Source organism: Oenanthe melanoleuca, unplaced genomic scaffold, assembly GCF_029582105.1.
Source record: "Oenanthe melanoleuca isolate GR-GAL-2019-014 unplaced genomic scaffold, OMel1.0 S001, whole genome shotgun sequence".
Lineage (NCBI taxonomy): Eukaryota > Metazoa > Chordata > Aves > Passeriformes > Muscicapidae > Oenanthe > Oenanthe melanoleuca.
The window spans coordinates 8,114,142-8,131,777 of NW_026612650.1; the positions used below are offsets into that span (position 1 = coordinate 8,114,142).

At 48.3% G+C, this 17,636-nt stretch overlaps 2 protein-coding genes across 3 annotated transcripts in view; one reads left to right on the plus strand and one right to left on the minus strand.

Annotated features, from left to right (window-relative positions):
• LOC130266103 (cytochrome P450 2G1-like) overlaps window positions 1–13,339 on the minus strand; it is an 18,970-nt gene extending 5,631 nt beyond the window's left edge. Inside the window, exons 1-6 of one of the 2 annotated variants that reach the window (XM_056515422.1) lie at window positions 12,648–13,339; window positions 8,451–8,613; window positions 5,839–5,988; window positions 3,956–4,116; window positions 1,612–1,788; window positions 5–146 (exon numbers count right to left, since the gene is read on the minus strand). In XM_056515422.1, the coding sequence (XP_056371397.1) occupies window positions 5–146; window positions 1,612–1,788; window positions 3,956–4,116; window positions 5,839–5,988; window positions 8,451–8,613; window positions 12,648–12,818 (964 nt within the window). In that variant the 5' untranslated portion in view covers window positions 12,819–13,339. The remainder of the gene's footprint in view (window positions 1–4; window positions 147–1,611; window positions 1,789–3,955; window positions 4,117–5,838; window positions 5,989–8,450; window positions 8,614–12,647) is intronic. The other variant, XM_056515423.1, reaches the window with a different exon arrangement.
• A 1,838-nt stretch (window positions 13,340–15,177) lies between these two features.
• AXL (AXL receptor tyrosine kinase) overlaps window positions 15,178–17,636 on the plus strand; it is a 34,952-nt gene continuing 32,493 nt past the window's right edge. The window contains exon 1 of the mRNA XM_056515413.1: window positions 15,178–16,568. Coding sequence (XP_056371388.1) covers window positions 16,466–16,568 — 103 coding nt within the window. The 5' untranslated portion in view covers window positions 15,178–16,465. The remainder of the gene's footprint in view (window positions 16,569–17,636) is intronic.

A 17,636-nucleotide genomic window follows, 5' to 3' on the forward strand; every position in this document is an offset into this window, starting at 1 on the left:
GCACCTTCCACCTGGGGGTGCTTCATGAGGTAGAGGAAGCCGAAGCGCAGCGTGGAGCTGACGGTCTCGGTGCCCGCGAAGAAAAGATTCAGCGTGGTGAGCTCCAGGTTCTCCATGGTGAACTCGGAATTGGGATTGTCCTTCTCCTGCCAAAAACAACAACATTGGGGAGCCCACCCCAAAAAAGGGGAACTGGGGATCCCAACCCAAAAATGGGAACTGGGAGAGGGTACCCCACAACTCAAAATTGGGGAGCCCATCCCAAAAAATCCAGAACTGGGGAGCCCATCCCAAAAATGGTAACTGGGGGATCCCAACCCAAAAACAGGAATGGGGAATCCCACCCCAAAAATGAGAACTGGGGCAGCCCACCCCAGAACCCAAAACTGGGGAGCTCATCCCAAAAAATCCAGAACTGGGGAGCCCACTCCAAAAAAATGGGAATTGGGGATCCCATCCCAAAACCCAGAATTGGGGAAATTGGAGGACCCCACCCCAAAAACGGGAATTGGGAAATCTTGCTCCTAAATCCAGAATTAGGAAATCCCACCCCAAAAATGGGAACTGGGGGAATTCCACCCCAAAAACCCAAAATTGGGGGAGCCCACCCCAAAAACGGGAATTGGGAAATCTAAACCCAAAAATGGGAATTGGGAATCTCATCCCAAAATCCAGAATTGGAACCCCACCCCAAAAACAGGAATTGGGGATCTCATCCCAAAATCCAAATCTGGGAGAGCCCAAGCCAAAAAATTCAAAATTGGGGAGCCCACCCCAAAAATAGGAACTGGGGAACCCAACCCAAAAATGGGGACTGGGGGATCCCACCCCAAAAATGGGAATTGGGAATTACACCCCAAAATCCAAAATTGGGGAATCTCAACTCAAAAACGGGAACTGGAGGATCCCACCCCAAAATCCAGAATTGGGAAATCACACCCCAAAAAAATCCAAAATTGGGAATCCCACCCCAAAAATAGGAACTGGGAATCCAAACCCAAAACCCAACATTGGGGAGCCCATCCCAAAAAAACAGGAACTGAGGGATCCCACCCCAAAAATGGGAACTGGGGGAATCACACCTCAAAATGGGAACTGAGGGATCCCAGCCCCAAAATTAGGAACTGGAGGATCCCACCTCAAGAACAGGATTTGGGGAACCCAACCCAAAAATGAAAACTGGGAATCCCACCCCAAAATCCAAATCTGGGGGACCCCACCCCAAAAAATCCAAAATTGGGAATCCTACACCAGAAATGGGAACTGAGGGATCCCAATTCAAAAATGGGAATTGGGGAAACCAATCCAGAAACGGGAATTGAGGGATCCCACCCCAAAAATGGGAACTGGGGAGTCCCACCCAAACCCCCCCCTCAAACACCTCCAGGACCATGAAAACCCCCAACCCCCCCCCGGATCCCCCCCGAAAACCCCCCAGGACCCCCCGAAACACCCCCAGGGCCTGCAAAAACCCCTCCAGGAACACCAAAATTCCCCCAGTCCCCCCAGGACCCCCCCAAAATCCCCCAAATCCCCCCCAGACCCGCCCAGGACTCCCCCAAATCTCCCCCAAACCCCCCAGGACCCCCCCAGGACCCGCCCCCGCCCCACCTTGTCCATCTGGATGAGGAAGGCGTCGATGAAGTCGCGGGGGCTGCGGGGGTCGAGGCTGCGCGCGTTGTCCCGCACGCGCCGCGCGATGAAGCTGCGCATCCTGCCCAGGAGGTGCGGGATGCGCCGGTGCGGCCCCGGCAGCCACTGCAGCAGCGGCTCGGCCATGTCGTACAGCTGGGGAGAGCCCGAGCGTCCCAAAGCCGGCCCCAAAATACCCAAAACCCAGCGGAAATCGCCCCCAAAATAGCACAAAAATCGGCCCAAAACAGCCCGAAATGAACCCAAAATCCGCAGCAAACCCTCCCAAAAAAATCTCGAGAGAAACCACAAAAAAATGCAGAAAAGTTGCCCCCAAACTGCCCCACAAACAGAACCAAAAAATTCCCCAAAACAACCCCCAAAACCACGCCAAAATCACCCTAAGAACCACCCCAAAATCATCCCCCAAATATCCAGAAAATCCCCAAAATGTCCCAGAAATCCAGAAAAAAAAATATCCAGGAAATTCCTCTCAAAACTGCCCCAAAATGGCGCCAAGAACACCCCAAAACCAGCCAAAAAAAATCTAGAAAATTCGACCCTAAACTGCTCCAAAACCAGAACCAAAACCACCCCAAAATCATCCCCAAAAAATCCAGAAAATTAATCCAAAAAATCCAGAAAATTCCTCCCAAATAGTTCCAAAAATGGCACCAAAACCACTCTGAAATCACCCCAAAATCGTCTCTAAAACACCCAAAATCGACAACAGATGGGCAGAAATTTCCCCAAAAATTGCACAAAAAACGGCTGAAAAATCAGCCCAAAAAGGAACCTAAAATCCACAGCAAACTCTCCAAAAAATTACAGAAAAACCCAAAAAAATGCAGAAAATTCACCCCCAGACTGCCTCAAAAATGGAACCAAAACCACCCAAACAACCAGTCCAAAATCACCCTCAAAGCCACCCCAAAATCATCTCCCAAAAATCTCCCAGAAATCCAGGGAAAAAAACTCCAGGAAATTCCTCTCAAAACTGCCCCAAAATGGCACCAAAACCACCCCAAAATCACCCCCAAAACCACCCCAAAATCATCCACAAAATCACCCCAAAGTCATCCACAAAATCACGCCCAAAGTCATCCACAAAATCACCCCCAAAACCATCCCAAAATCATCCCAAAAATCCAGAAAATTCCTTTCAGAACTACCCCAAAACCAGAACCAAAATCACCCCAAAACCACCCAAAAAATCAGAAAATTCATTGCAAAAATCTCCCCGAAATCCCAAAAATTCCACCAAAAAATCCCAAAATTTCCCCAAATTTTCCCAAAATTTCCCAAAATTCCCCAAATCCCGTACCTGAGCCCAGCTGCTGCTCATCTCCCTGCAGCTGTCATTCAGCAGCTGTACCAGCTCCAGGAATTTGGGAATCACTTACCAAAATCCCTTACTCAAATTGCCCCAAAAATTCCCAATAAATCCCAAAAAATCAAATAAAAAATCCCCCAAAATGCCCTCCAAAAATTCTAAAAAATTTACCAAACTTTAAAAAAAAAATCCAAAATAATTCCCCAAAATTCCCACAAAATCCCCAGAAACCCCTCAAAATCCAAAAAAGTTTAAAAAAATCTCCCAAAATTTCTCAAGAAGTTAAGAAAAAATAATTCAAAAAAATCTCCAAAAAATTTTTAAAACTTTAAAAAAAAAATTTAAAAATTAAAAAAAATTGAATTTTTTTTTTAAATTCAGAAAAAATGCCCCCAAAATTTCTCAAAAATTCCAAACAATTCCAAAAAAATTCCCAAAAATCCCCCAAAATTTCACAGCAACCACAAAAAAAATCACTATTTTTAATCTTAAAACCACCAAAAAATGTAGAAAAAATTCTCAAAAAATTATAAAAAACCCCAAAAATTTTCCCAAAAAATCCCCAAAACCCCCCCCAAAATTCCTGAAAATATCCCAAATTATCCCAAAATTTCCCCAAAATTCTCCAAATGGGGTCCAGCTGGTGCTCATCTCCCTGAAACTCTCATTCATCAGCTGCAGCAGCTCCAGGAACTCGGGAGTCACTTCCCAAAATCCCTCACTCAAATTGCCCCAAAAATTCCCAAAAATTTCTCAAAAAATCAAAAAATCAAAAAAAAAAAAAAAAAAAAAAAATCCCCCAAAATGTCCTCATAAACTTCCCAAAAAACAAAAAACCACAAAAAAAAAAAAAAAAAAAAAAAAAAAATTCTCAAAAATTAAAAAAAAATTTCCAAAAAACTCGACAAAATTCCCAAAAAATCCCTCAAAAATTCCTGAAAATTCCCCAAATTTTTCCAAGATTTCCCCAAAATTCCCAAAATTTGTTACCTGGGACCAGGTGGTGCTCATCTCCCTGAAACTGTCGTTCATCATCTGCAGCAGCTCCAGGAACTCGGGGTCCTCGTAGGGGAATCGATCCCCGAACACGATGGAGCAGATGATGTTGGACACGGCACAGCTCAGCAGGAACGTGGGGTCAAACGGCTTCCCTGGCATTTGGGGAAATTCCACAAGTTTGGGATTTTTCCAGGATTTTTCTGGGATTTTTTGGGATTTTTTAAATTATTATTTTTTATTAATTTTCTGGGATTTTTATGAGATTTTTCAGGGATTTTTTTGGATTTTTCTGGGGTTTTTAAGGATTTTCCTGGGGTTTTTTGGGGATTTTTCTGGGATTTTTCAGGAATTTTGGGGATTTTTTTCTTGCATTTTTACAGGATTTTTACGGGTTTCTTGGGATTTTTCTGGGACTTTGGAGGGATTTTTCCGGGATTTTTTAGAATTTTTGGGGAATTTTTGGGGATCTTTTCTTGCATTTTGCTGGGATTTTTCTGGGATTTTTCCCTACAAATCAGTTTTTGGGGTCATTCCAGGTGGTTTTGGGCTGGGTTTGAGGTTTTGGGATGATTTTGTGGGATGGGGCAGATGATGTTGGACACGGCACGGCTTAGCAGGAACATGGGGTCAAACGGCTTCCTGGGAATTTGGGGAAATTCCACAAATTTGGGATTTTTCCAGGATTTTTTGGGATGTTTTGGGATCTTTTCTAGGATTTTTTAGGATTTTTCTGGGATTTTTGGGGATTTTTCTGGGATTTTCACAGGATTTTAAGGGGATTTTTACAGGATTTTTCTGGTTTTTTTTTCCAGGATTTTTCTGGGATTTTCCCCAGATTTTTTAATGGGATTTTTTCTGCAATATTTCCTGGATTTTTTTTTTGTATTTTCCCCAGATTTTCCCCGGATTTTTCTGGGATTTTTTGAGGATTTTTCTGGGATTTATCTGGGCTTTTCCCAGGATTCTGCCGTGATTTTTTAGGGATTTTTTTGGAGTTTTTGTAGGACTTTTCTGGGGGTTTTTGGGGATTTTTTCTGGATTTTTTGGGATTTTGCTAGGATTTTTCTGTGATTTTCCTGTGATATTTCTGTGGTTTTTTTTTGATTTTCCCAAGATTTTTCTGGGATTTTACTGGGATTTTTCCAGAATTTTCCCAGGATTTTTCCAGGATTTTTCTGGGAATTATCTGGGATATTTTTTGGGATTTTTATGGGATTTTTCTGGGATTTTCCGAATAAAACGATTTAGGGATAATTCTGAAGAGGTTTTGGGGTAGATTTTGGGTTTTGGGATGATCTTTTGGGATGATTTGGTGATATTTTTGTGATATTTTGGGATATTTTTGGGATTTTTTTGGATATTGTGGGGTGGCTTTGGGCTGTTTTGGGATTAATTTGGGGATGATTTTTGCGTATTTTGGGATTTATTTGGGATAATTTGGGGGTAATCTTGGAGTGATTTGGGGGTTTTTGGGATGATTTTTTTGGAAGTCTTTGCTCTTTTTGAAGGGGTTTTTGGGGGGTTTCAGGGATAATTTTGGGGAGTTTTGGGGTGGTTTTGAGGCAGTTTTGGGGGAATTTTGGGATCATTTTGAGGTATTTTGGGCTGATTTCAGCGCACTTTTTGTGTTGATTTTGGGGTATTTCGGGCACATTTCAGTGTGGTCTCTCAAAATTAATTTTGGGATAATTTAGGGGAATTTCTGGTGTGGTTTTGGGTTTTTTGGGGCCGTTTTAGGCTGATTTCATTGCGGGTTTTTTGGGATAATTTTGGACCATTTTGGGTTATTTCGGTGATTTGTTTTATCCAGCTGATTTTTTTTTGGGGATGATTTCCATGATTTTTCCAGCCCAAAACCTCCCAAAATTTGGTACCTTGGGTTTTCTGGAACTCCTTGAGCAGCTCCTGGGCCTCCTCCTGGATCCGGCTCTCAATGCTGCGGCGCCCCATCCCGAAATCCCGGAGCACCGTGAGGGAGAAGCGGCGGAGCTGCCGCCAGCGCTCCCCGTCCGCGAAAACTACACCTGGAGTGGGGAGAGATCGGTGAGGAATGGGGAAAAAAATCCATGGGAAATGGGGAAAAATCCATGGGAAATGGGGAAATCTATTGGGAAATGGGGAAAAATGTAGATTAAATCCATGGGAAATGGGAGAATCCATTGGAATATGGGAAAATCCTTGGGAAATGGAGAAAAATCCGTGGGAAATGGGAAAATCGGACAGAAATCCATGGGAAATGGGGAAAATGGAGATTAAATCCATGGAAAATGGGAAAATACGTCAACGAGAAGCGGTGGAGCTGCCGCCAGCGCTCCCCGTCCGCGAAAACTACACCTGGAGCAGGGAGAGATCGGTGAGAAATGGGAAAAAATCCATGGGAAATGGGGAAAAATCCATGGAAAATGGGGAAATTGAGAATTAAATTAATGGGAAATGGGAGAATCCGTCACCAAGAAGTGGCGGAGCTGCCGCCAGCGCTCCCCGTCCACGAAAACTACACCTGGAGCAGGGAGAGATCGGTGAGAAATGGGGAAGCCCGTGGGAAATGGGAAAAAATCAATGGGAAATGGAGATTAAATCCATGGGAAATGGGGAAAAAATCCATCGGAAATGGGGAAAAATGGGGATTAAATGCATGGGAAATGGGAGAATCCATGGGAAATGCGGAAAAATCCATTGGGAAATGAGAAAAAAAATCCATGGGAAATGGGGGAAATACATTGGGAAATGGGGAAATTGGGGATTAAATCCATGGGAAATGGGAAAATCCATCAGGGAGAAGAGGCGGAGCTGCTGCCAGCGCTGCCTGTGCGAAGAAACAACACCTGGAGTTCGGAGAAATGGGGGAAAATTCCATGAGAAATGGGAAAATTGGGGAGAAATCCATGAAAAATGGGGAAACTGGGGGGAAAATCCATGGGAAATGGGAAAAGCTGGGTTAAATTGTTGGGAAATGGGGAAAAAATGGGGGAAAATCCCTTTGGAAATGGGAAAAATCAGTTGGGAAGGTGGAAAAACTGCTTTGAAGAGGGGCAGAAATTGGGGAAAATTCAATGGGAAATGGGAAAAACTGGGGGAAAATCCATGGGAAATGGGAAAATTGGGATTAAATCCGTGGGAAATTGGGAAAATATGGGGAAAATACATTGGGAAATGGGAAAAAAAATCATGGGAAATGGGGGAAAATCCATGGAAAATGGAGAAAAATCCATTGGAAATGGTAAAAAAATGGGGGGAAAATCCATTGGAAAATGGGGAAATCTGTGGGAAATGAGAAATTTGGCTGGAAATCGATGGGAAATGGGGGGAAAAACTGGGGGAAAATCCATTGGGAAATGGGGAAATCCATGGGAAATGGGAAAAAAATCCATGGGAAATGGGAAACGTTGGATTAAATCCATGGGAAATGGGAAAATTTGGGTTAAATCCATGGGAAATGGGGATAAATCCATTGGAAATGGGGGAAAATGGGGAAAGAAATCCATGGGAAATGGGAAAAAATCCATGGGAAAAATGTGTTGGGAAATGGGGGAAATCATTTGGGAGATGGAGAAAAATCCATTGGAAATGGAAAAAAACTGGGAAAAAATCCCTGGGAAATGGGGAATTTGGGGCTGTTGCAGGTGAATTTTCAGGATGTTTTTGGGGTGATCTGGGGCTGCCCCAGGTGTAGTTTTGGGGTGATTTGGGGTGATTTGGGGCTGTTCTGGGTGTATTTTCAGGCTGTTTTTGGGGTGGCTTGGCGGTTTTTTAAATGATTCTTGGGGGATTATTGTGGGATATTCGGGGGTATTTGGGGGTGCTTTGTCAGGATGATTTTTGGAGATAGCTTCCAGGTATTTTTGGGGTGTTTTCGGGGTGATTTGGGGCTGTTCCAGATGTATTTTTAGAATGTTTTTGGGGTGTTTTTTGGACTGTCTCAGGGATATTTTCGGGATGTTTTGGGGGTTGATTTGAGGCTGTTCTAGATTTATTTTTGGGGTGATTTGGGGCTGTCCCAGCTGTGTTTTCTGGGTGTCTTTGGAGCAGTTCCAGGTGTATTTTTGGGGTGTTTCTGGGGCTGTTCCAGGTGTATTTTCTGGGTGTTTTTGGGGTAGTCCCAGGGGTGTTTTTGGGGTGATTAGGGGCTGTCTCAGCTCTATTTTCAGGATGTTTTTGGGGTGGTTTTGGGCCTGTACCAGGTGTATTTCTGGGTGTTTTTGGGGCAGTTCCTGGTGTATTTTTCGGGTGTTTTTGGGGCTGTCCCAGGTGTATTTCTGAGTGTTTTCAGGGTGATTTGAGGCTGTCCCAGATGAATTTTCAGGATGTTTTTGGGGTGATTCGGGGCTGTTCCAGGTGTATATTCAGGATGTTTTTGGGGCTGTCCCAGCTGTATTTCCAGGCTGTTTTCGGGGTGATTCAGGGCTGTCCCAGGGGTATTTCTGGGTGGTTTTGGGGCTGTCCCAGCCCGGTTTTGGGGCTGACTGGGGCTGTTCCCGGCTCTCACCGTAGCCCCTGAAGGTGCTCTCCACGGTCGGCATCCGCCCGCGCCCCGCGAACACCTCGGGGTTCCCAACCAGCGCCTCGCGCACGGCGCTGGAGCCGCGCAGCACCAGCACCGGCCGCGGGCCCAGCCACACCGTGAACACCGGCCCGTAGCGCTCGCTCAGCTGGGGAGGCAGGAAACACAAATATCCAAATGAACTTAGTGAAAATCCTGGGAAAGTCAAAAAAAAACCCGTGAAAATCAACAAAAATCCCATGGGAATACAGCAAATCCCATCCAAACCCAGCCCAGCCACACCGTGAACACTGGCCCGGAGCGCTCGCTCAGCTGGGGGCAGAGAGAAACACAAATATCCAAATGAAATTAATGAAAATCCTGGGAAAGTAAACAAAAAAATCCATGGAAATATGGGAAAATTCATAAAAATCCCATAAAATCACACGAAAATCCCATAAAAAATCCTATCGAATTGCTTAAAATTCTCATGAAAATCTCATTAAAATCCCACAAAAATCCCATAAAAACCCCATTAAAGTGCCATTTAAAAATCTCATTGAAATCCCATTAAAATCCCACAACAATCTCATAAAGATCTCATTAATAATCTCATAAAAATTCCATGAAAATCCCATTCAAAATCCCATTAAAATCCCATTCAAAATCCCATTAAAATCCCATTAAAATCCCCCCAAATCCATAAAAATCACATTAAAATCCCATTAAAATCCCTGTAAAGTCCTGTAAAGAATTCCATTAAAATCCCATTAAAATCCCATTAAAATCTTACAAAAATCCCATCAAAATCGCAATAAAAATCCCATTAGGATCCTTCCAAATCCATAAAATTCCCATAAAGTTCCCATAAAATTCCCATAAAAATCCCATAAAAATCCCACATAAATCCCATAAAAATCCCATTAAAATCCCATGAAAATCCCATTAAAAAATCCCATGAAAATCCCATTAAAATCCCATTAAAAAATCCCATGAAAATCCCATGAAAATCCCCCCAAAACCAAAAATTCCACAAAAATAAAAAAATCTCATAAAAATACAAAACAAATCCATAAAAATACCCAAAAATCGATTAAAATCCCCCCAAAATCGCCCCAAATCCATAAAAATTCATTCAAAATCCCACAAAATCAGCCCTAAATGGTCCCAAATTCCACCAAAATCGCACCCAAAACCTCCCAAAATTCCTCCAAAAAACCCCAAAAATCCACAAAATTCCCCAAATTCCCAAAAATTCCCAAATTTTCCCCAAATTCCCACCTTAAGCAGGGACTGGAAGGTGCAGGGGGGTCCCAAATCCCCCTAAATCCCCGCTAAAAACGTTTAAAAACTGGAAAAAAAAAGGAAAAAATATCCCTAAAATTAAAAAAAAAAAAAAATCAAAAAAATTCCCAAACCCCCAAATTTCCCAAATTTCCCCAAATTTCCCCAAAATTTGTACCTTGAGCAAGGACTGGAAGGTGCAGAGGGGTCCCAAATACCCCTAAAGCCACCCCAAAAGCCCCTCAAAATCCGTTTAAAAAACATGAAAAATTAAAAAAAAAAAATTCCAAAAAAATTCCCCAAAATGCCCCAACCCCCAAATTTCCCCAATATTGCGATGTTGTAAAGGGACTGGAAATTGCAGGGGGATCCAAAAACCCCCAAATCCCCCTAAACCCCCTTAAACCGCCCCTAAAAATCCCTAAAACACTCGGGAAAAATCCCCAAAAAATTCGCCCTAAAAATTCCAAAAGAATTTCCAAAAATTCCTCAAAATCCCCAAACCCACATTTCCCAAATTTCCCCAAATTTCCCCCGAATTCCCAGCCTCATCAGGGACTGGAGGGTGCAGGGAGGTCCCAAAACCCCCTAAAATCCCCCTAAAAACACCTAAAAAAGGGGGGGAAATGGAAAAAAAATCCAAAAAAATCCCAAAAAATCCCAAAAAATTCACAAACTCCAAATTTCCCAAAACTCCCCAAATTTCCCCCAAATTCCCATCCTGCAAAGGGACTGGAATGTCCAGCAGCGTCCAATCCCCCATAAATCCCCCCTAAAAACGCCTCAAAACGGGAGAAATGGGGAAAAAAATCCCCCCAAAATTAAAAAAAAATCTAAAAATAATTCCTAAAAATCCCCAAATCCCAAATTTCCCAAATTTTCCCGATTTTGTCCCAAATCCCACCTTCTGCAGGAACTGGAGGGTGCAGAACGGGGACACCTGGAGCCTCCCAACCTCCCTGAAACCCCGAAAAAAACCAAAATAAAACCTAAAAAACCCGGGGAAATTCCCAAAAAAATCTCAAAAAATCTCCAAAGCCCAAATTTCCCAAATTTCCCCAAATTTCCCCCAAATTTCCACTTTGAGCAGGGACTGGAAGGTGCAGGGGGGTCCCAAATCCCCCTAAATCCTCCTAAACCCCTTTAAATCCCTCCTAAAAATCCCTTTAAAAACTCGGGGAAATTCCCCAAAAATATTTACCCAAAAATTCCAAAAGATTTCCAAAATATTCATCAAAAATCCCCAAACCCACATTTCCCAAATTTCCCCAAATTTCCCCCGAATTCCAACCCTCAGCAGGGACTGGAAGGTGCAGGGGGGTCCCAACCCTCCCTAAATCCCTCCTAAAGTCGCCTAAAAAAGGGGGAAAAATGGAAAAATTTCCAAAAAAAACCCAAAAAAATTCACAAACTCCAAATTTCCCAAAATTTCCCAAATTTCCCCCAAATTCCCATCCTGCAAAGGGACTGGAATGTCCAGCAGGGTCCAATCCCCCATAAATCCCCCCTAAAAACGCCTCAAAACTGAAAAGTTAAATGGAAAAAAAATCCCAAAATATTCCCAAAAAATCATAAAAAAATTCAATACCCCCTAAACCCCCAATTTCCCAAAATTCCCCAAATTTCCCCCAAATTTCCACCTTGTGCAGGAACTGGAGGGTGCAGAACGGGGACACCTGGAGCCTCCCAACCCCCTTGAAACCCCCGAAAAAAACCAAAATAAAACCTAAAAAACCCGGGGAAATTCCCAAAAAAATCTCAAAAAATCCCCAAAGCCCAAATTTCCCAGATTTTCCCAAATTTGCCCCAAATTCCCACCTTGGGCAGGGACAGGAAGGTGCGGGAGGGATCCCAAATCCCCCTAAAACCGCCCCAAAACCCCCAAGAATCAGCCCAGAGACAGGAAAAAAAAAAAAAAACCAACAAAAAAAAAACAAAAACAAAAACAAAAACAAACAAAAAAAAAACAAAAAAACAAAAAAACAAAAAAAAAAAAAAACAAAAACAAAAACAAAAAAAAACCCACAAAAAACAAAACAAAAAAAAAAAAAAAACCCACAAATATACAAACAAAGAAAAAAAACCGCTGGAAATATGCCAAAAAAAAAACAAAACAAAACAAAACGAAAAATCCTCAAAACCCCAAATTTACCCCAAATTCCCACCTCTAGCAGGGAATGGAATGTGCGGGGGGGGTCCCAAACCCCCCTAAATCCCCCCTAAAAATGCCTAAAAACCGAAAAATGAAATGGAAAAAAATCCCAAAATATTCCCAAAAAAATCCCCCAAAAATTCAATACCCCCCAAATTTGCCAAAATTCCCCAAATTTTCACCAAAATTCCCACCTTGAGCAGGGACTAGAGGGTGCAGAGGGGTCCCAAATCCCCCAAAATCGCCCCAAAACCCCTAAAACCTTCTAAAACTCTATTTAAAAACTCGGGGGAAAAAAATCTCAAAAAATTCCAAAACATTCTCAAAAAATTCTCAAAAAATTCCCAAAACCCCATATTTCCCCAAATTCCCGAAATTTCCCCCAAATTTCCACTTTGAACAGGGACTGGAAGGTGCAGGGGGGTCCCAAATCCCCCTAAATCCTCCTAAACCCCTTTAAATCCCTCCTAAAAATCCCTTTAAAAATTCGGGAATATTCCCCCCAAAATTCCCAAAAAATCCAAAAAAAAATCCCAAAAATTTCCAAAACGCCAAATTTACCAAATTTCCCAAATTTCCGCAAATTCCCACCTTGAACAAGGACTGGAATATGCGGAGGATCACAAACCCCCCAAATCCCCCCTAAAAATCGGGGAAAATGGAAAAAAAAAAAAAAAAAAAAACAAAGAAATTTTATTTTAAAATCTAAAAAAAAATCTTAAAGGTTCCCAAACCCCAAATTTTCCCAAATTTGCCCCAAATCCCACCTTGAGCAGGGACTGGAGCGTGCGGAACGGGGACACCTGCAGCAGGTTCCCGAGCAGCGGCAGCGCGGGGGGACCCGGCGGGAGGCGCGAGGCCAGTGAGCGATGTCGCGACATCAGCGACAGCAGCGCCAGCGCCAGCAGCGCCAGCAGCGCCAGCAGCACCGCCGCCATGGTGGCACTCGGGGACAATCTGGGGACAATCTGGGGACATTTAAAGCAGGGCGGAGGTGGCGCAAAGGGCGGAGGTGGAACCCAAATCTGTGACCGGACCGGTCTGGGGACAGGGAGGGGACAGGGAGGGGACACTGAGGGGACAATGAGGGGACAGGGAGGGGACAGGGAGGGGACACTGAGGGGACAGGGAGGGGACAATGAGGGGACAATGAGGGGACAATGAGGGGACAGGGAGGGGACAGAGAGGGGACAGGGAGGGGACAGAGAGGGGACACTGAGGGGACAATGAGGGGACAGAGAGGGGACAATGAGGGGACAATGAGGGGACAGAGGGGATGGAGAGGGGACAGGGAGGAGACACGAGGGGACAATGCTGGGGATGGCACGGGGACAGCGAGGGGACACCGTGGTGACAAAGCTGGGGACGCTGACTGGGACAGTCCCAGCATAGCATAAGCCCAAGGACAACGTGGGGAACAGCCTGGGGACAGCGTGCGGACAGTGACAGGGACAGTCCCAGAACGGCACAGGTTTGGGGACAACATGGGGACACCATGGTGACAAGGCTGGGGACAGGGCGGGGACAGTCCCAGGATAGCACGGGCACGAGGACAGGTGGGGACAGGTGGTGACAGCCTGGGGACACTGATAGGGACAGTCCGAGGGTGGCGCAGGCAGCACGGGGACAGGATTGGGGACACCGTGGTGACAGCCTGGGGACGGGGGGGGGGCCCTCCGGGGCTGGCACAGGCACCGTGGGGATAGGTTTGGGACAGCCTGGGGACAGGGCGGGGACACTCCGGGGGTGGCACAGGCACCGTGGGGACAGGTTGGGGACAGCCTGGGGACAGGGCGGGGGTGGCACAGACACCACGGGGACAGGGGTGGGGACAGTGACAGGGACAGCCCGAGGGTGGCACAGCCTTGGGGGCACCGAGGGGACACGGTGGGAACCGTCCCCCACCCTGTCCCCATGTCCCCACGATGTCCCCAAGGTGTACCCTCCCTGTCCCCTCTGTCCCGTCGCTGTCCCGTGTCCCCTGCGGGTGCCCCAGGCCGGCAGGAGGAGGGAGGGAACAAAGGTGACAAAGGTGACGGAGGGGACAGCGAGGGGACAAAGGTGGCAGCGCTTACACAACGCGGGGGGCAGGGCAGGCACGGGGACGCGCAGGTGACACCGCGGGGACAAAAGGGACACGCGATTGGCCCTTGCTGTCCCCAAGGGCCACCAGTGTCGCCAAGGCGTCAGTGCCAACTCAGCAGTGTCCCCAGGGTCAGGAAGTGTCCCCAGGGCTTTGGTGCCACCTCAGCAGTGTCCCCAAGGGCCACCAGTGTCCCTAGGGTCCGGAAGTGTCCCCAGGGCTTTGGTGCCACCTCAGCAGTGTTCCCAAAACACAGGAGTGTCCCCAAGGGCTCGGTGTCACTTCAGGAGAGTTCCCAAAGTCAGGAATTGTCCCCAAAGTTTGGGATTGTCCCCAAAGCTTTGGTGCCACCTCGGAATTGTCCCCAAGGCTCAGCAGTGTCCCCAGGGCTCGGGAGTGTCCCCAAGACCTCAGTGCCACCTCAGCAGTGTCCCCAAGGTCCAGGAGTGTCCCCAAGGATTTGGTGTCACTTCAGGAATGTCCCCAAGGCCCGGGAGTGTCCCCAAGGGCTCAGTGCCACCTCAGGAGTGTCCGGAATCTCGGGAGTGTCCCCAAGGTCTGGTATTGTCCCCAAGGCTCAGGAGTGTCCCCAAGGTCCGGGAGTGTCCCCAAGGGCTCGGTGTCACCTCGGGAGTATCCCCAAGTCCCCATTTCATGTCCCCAAGTCCCCAGTTCGGGTCCCTCCGCTCCCCCCTTCGAGCTTGCTCAGAAAATCCCGGGAAAATCTCCGGAGCCTTCATCCCATCCCCGGCACCCTCCTCCTCCTCTTCATCATCCCGGGATCTTCCTCCCTCCTTCTCCTTCTTCTTCCCGGGATCTTCATTCCCTCCTCCTCCTCTTCCTCTGTTATCCCGGGAAAAACCTCTCCTCCTTCCTGAGCCCGGAGCCTTCATCCCATCCCCGTCATCCTCCTCCTCCTTTTCTTCATCGAGGGATCTTCATCCCACCCCCACCCTCCTCTGCACTTTCGCGGGAAAATCTCCGTGATCCCGAAGCCCTCATCCCATCCCTGTCATCATCCTCCTCCTCTTCCTCATCCCGGAATCTTCATCCCTCCTCCTCGTCCGCTCTCCCGGGGTCTTCTTCCCTCCTTCTCCTCCATCATCCTGGAGCCTTCACCCCATCCCTGCCATCCTCCTCCTCCTCTTCATCATCCCGGAGCCTTTATCCCACCGCCCCCCTCCTCCTCCTCCTCCTTCTGCTCTGTGATCCCAGGAAAAACTCCAGACTCCGCCACCCCGGAGCCTTCATCCCCCTCCCCGCCACCCTCCTCCTCCTCCTTTCAGTTATCCCAGGACCTTCCTCCTCCTCCTCCTCCTCGTCATCCCGGGATCTTCCTCCCGCTCCCTCCTCCTCCTCCTTTCCGTTAACCGGAGACCTTCATCCTCCTCCTCCTCCTCCTCCTCCTCGTCCTTCCTCCGTTATCCCGGCAAAACCTTCTCCGTTATTCCTGAAATCTTCCTCCCTCCCTCCTCCTCCTCCTCCTCCTCCTCCTTTGAGTTATCCCGGGACTTTCCTCCTCTCCTCTTCGTCATCCCAAGAAAAAATTCTTCTCCTCTTCGTCACCCCGGGGCCTTCCTCCCTCCCCCGCCCTCCTCCTCCTCCTCCTCCTCCGCTCTCCCGGGAAAAGTTTTGCCGGTTCCGTCATCCCTGGACCTTCCTCCTCCTCCTCCTCCTCTTCGTCATCCCGGGGCCTTCATCCCATCCCCGCCCTCCCTCCGCTGTCCCGGGATCTCCCTCCCTCCCTCCCTCCCTCCCTCCCCCTCCTCCTCCTTCCTCCGTTATCCAGGGAAAAACTTCACCGTTATTCCTGAGATCTTCCACCCTCCCTCCTCCTCCTTCTCCTCCTCCTCCTCCTTTCGGTTATCCCGGGACTTTCCTCGTCCTCTTCTTCGTCATCCCAAGAAAAAATTCTCCTCCTCTTCGTCACCCCAGGGCCTTCATCCCTCCCCCGCCCGCCCTCCTCCTCCTCCGTCATCCCAGGAAAAACTTCTCCATTATTCGCGGGATCTTCCTCCCTCCCGCTTCCTCCTCCTTCTCCGTTATCCCGGGACCTTCATCCCACCCCCGGGACCTTCCTCCTCCTCCTCCTCGTCATCCCGGGATCTCCCTCCCCCTCCCTCCCCTCCTCCTCCTCCTCCTCCTCCTCCTCCTCCTCCGTCATCCCAGGAAAAACTTTTCCTCCTCCGTCATCCCGGAGCCTTCATCCCCCCCCCCTCATCCTCCTCCTCCGCTATCCGGGCAAAAACTTCTCCGTTATTCCCGAGACCTTCCTCCCTCCCTCCTCCTCCTCCTCCCCGCTATCCCGAGACCTTCCTCCCTCCCCCGCTCCCTCCTCCTCCTCCTCCTCCTCCTCCTCCTCCTCCTCCTCGTCATCCCGGGGGAATCTTTTCCTCCTCCGTCATCCCGGGATCTTCATCCCCTCCCCGCCCTGCTCCTCCTCCTCTTTTCCGTTACCCGGGGCCTTCCTCCCTCCTCCTCCTCCTCCTCCTCGTCGGGGCCATGGGGGGGGGTCTCGGCGGGGCCCCCCCTCTCCTGTCGCTGTCGCTGTCGCTGTCGCTGCTGGTGGCGGCCGCAGCCCCGGGAGCGACCCCGGCCCCGCCCGGTGAGTGCGGGGGGGGGGACCCGAATTTGGGGGGGTCCCCGGTTTTTGGGGTGTTTGGTGGGGGGTCCGGTTTCGGGGACTCGGAATTTGGGGGGTTCCGTTTTTGGGGTGTCGCGGTTTTTGGGGGGTTTTAGGGGGTGTGTCCCAGGACAGGAGGGTCGCCTTTTTAGGCGGGTCTAGAATTTGGGGTTTCCGAACTTGTGGTGTCCTGGTTTTGGGGGGGATTTGGGGGTCCGGTTTTGGGGATGCCGAATTTGGGGTGCCTTGATTTTGGGGGGTCTCGGTTTTGAGGGGGTTTTTAGAGGGGGAGATGTCCCGAACAGGAGGGGTCCCGATTTTAGGAGGGTCCCGGATTTGGGGAATCCCGGTTTTGGGGACCCCGAATTTGGTTTTAAGGGTCCCGGTTTGGGGATTCCGGTTTTGGGGTGTCCCGATTTTGGGGGGGTCCCGGTTTTGGAGTGTCCCGGTTTTGGGGTGTCCCGGTTTTGGGGTGTCCCGATTTTGAGATGTCCCGGTTTGGGATGTCCCGGGTTTTGAAGGGTTTTTCGGGGAGGGGATGTCCCGGTTTTAGGCTGGTCCTGCTTTTAGACGGGTCTCGAATTTGGGAGGTCTTAAGGTTTTCGGAGGGGGTTTGGGGAGGGTGTCACGGTTTTGGGGGTCCCGGTTTTGGGCGGGTCCCGATTTTGGGGAATCCCGGATTTGGAGTCTCCGAATTTGGGAGGTCCTGGTTTTGGGGAATCCAGGTTTTGGGGGTCTCCGAATTTGGGAGGTCCCGGTTTTGGGGGTCTCGGTTTTGGGGATCCCGGTTTTGGGAGGGTTTTAGCGGGAGGATGTCCCGGGACAGGCGGATCCCACTTTTAGGCGGGTCCCGGTTTTGGGGGGTCCTGCTTTTGGGGGATATTTGGGGGTCTCGGTTTTGGGGTGTCCCGGTTTTAGGCGGGTCCCGAATTTGGGGAGTCCCGGTTTTGGGGTGTCCAGATTTTGGGGATCCCGGTTTTGGGGTGTCTCGGTTTTGGGGGTTCCGATTTTGGGTGTCCCGGTTTTGGGAGGGGCTTTAGCCTGGGGATG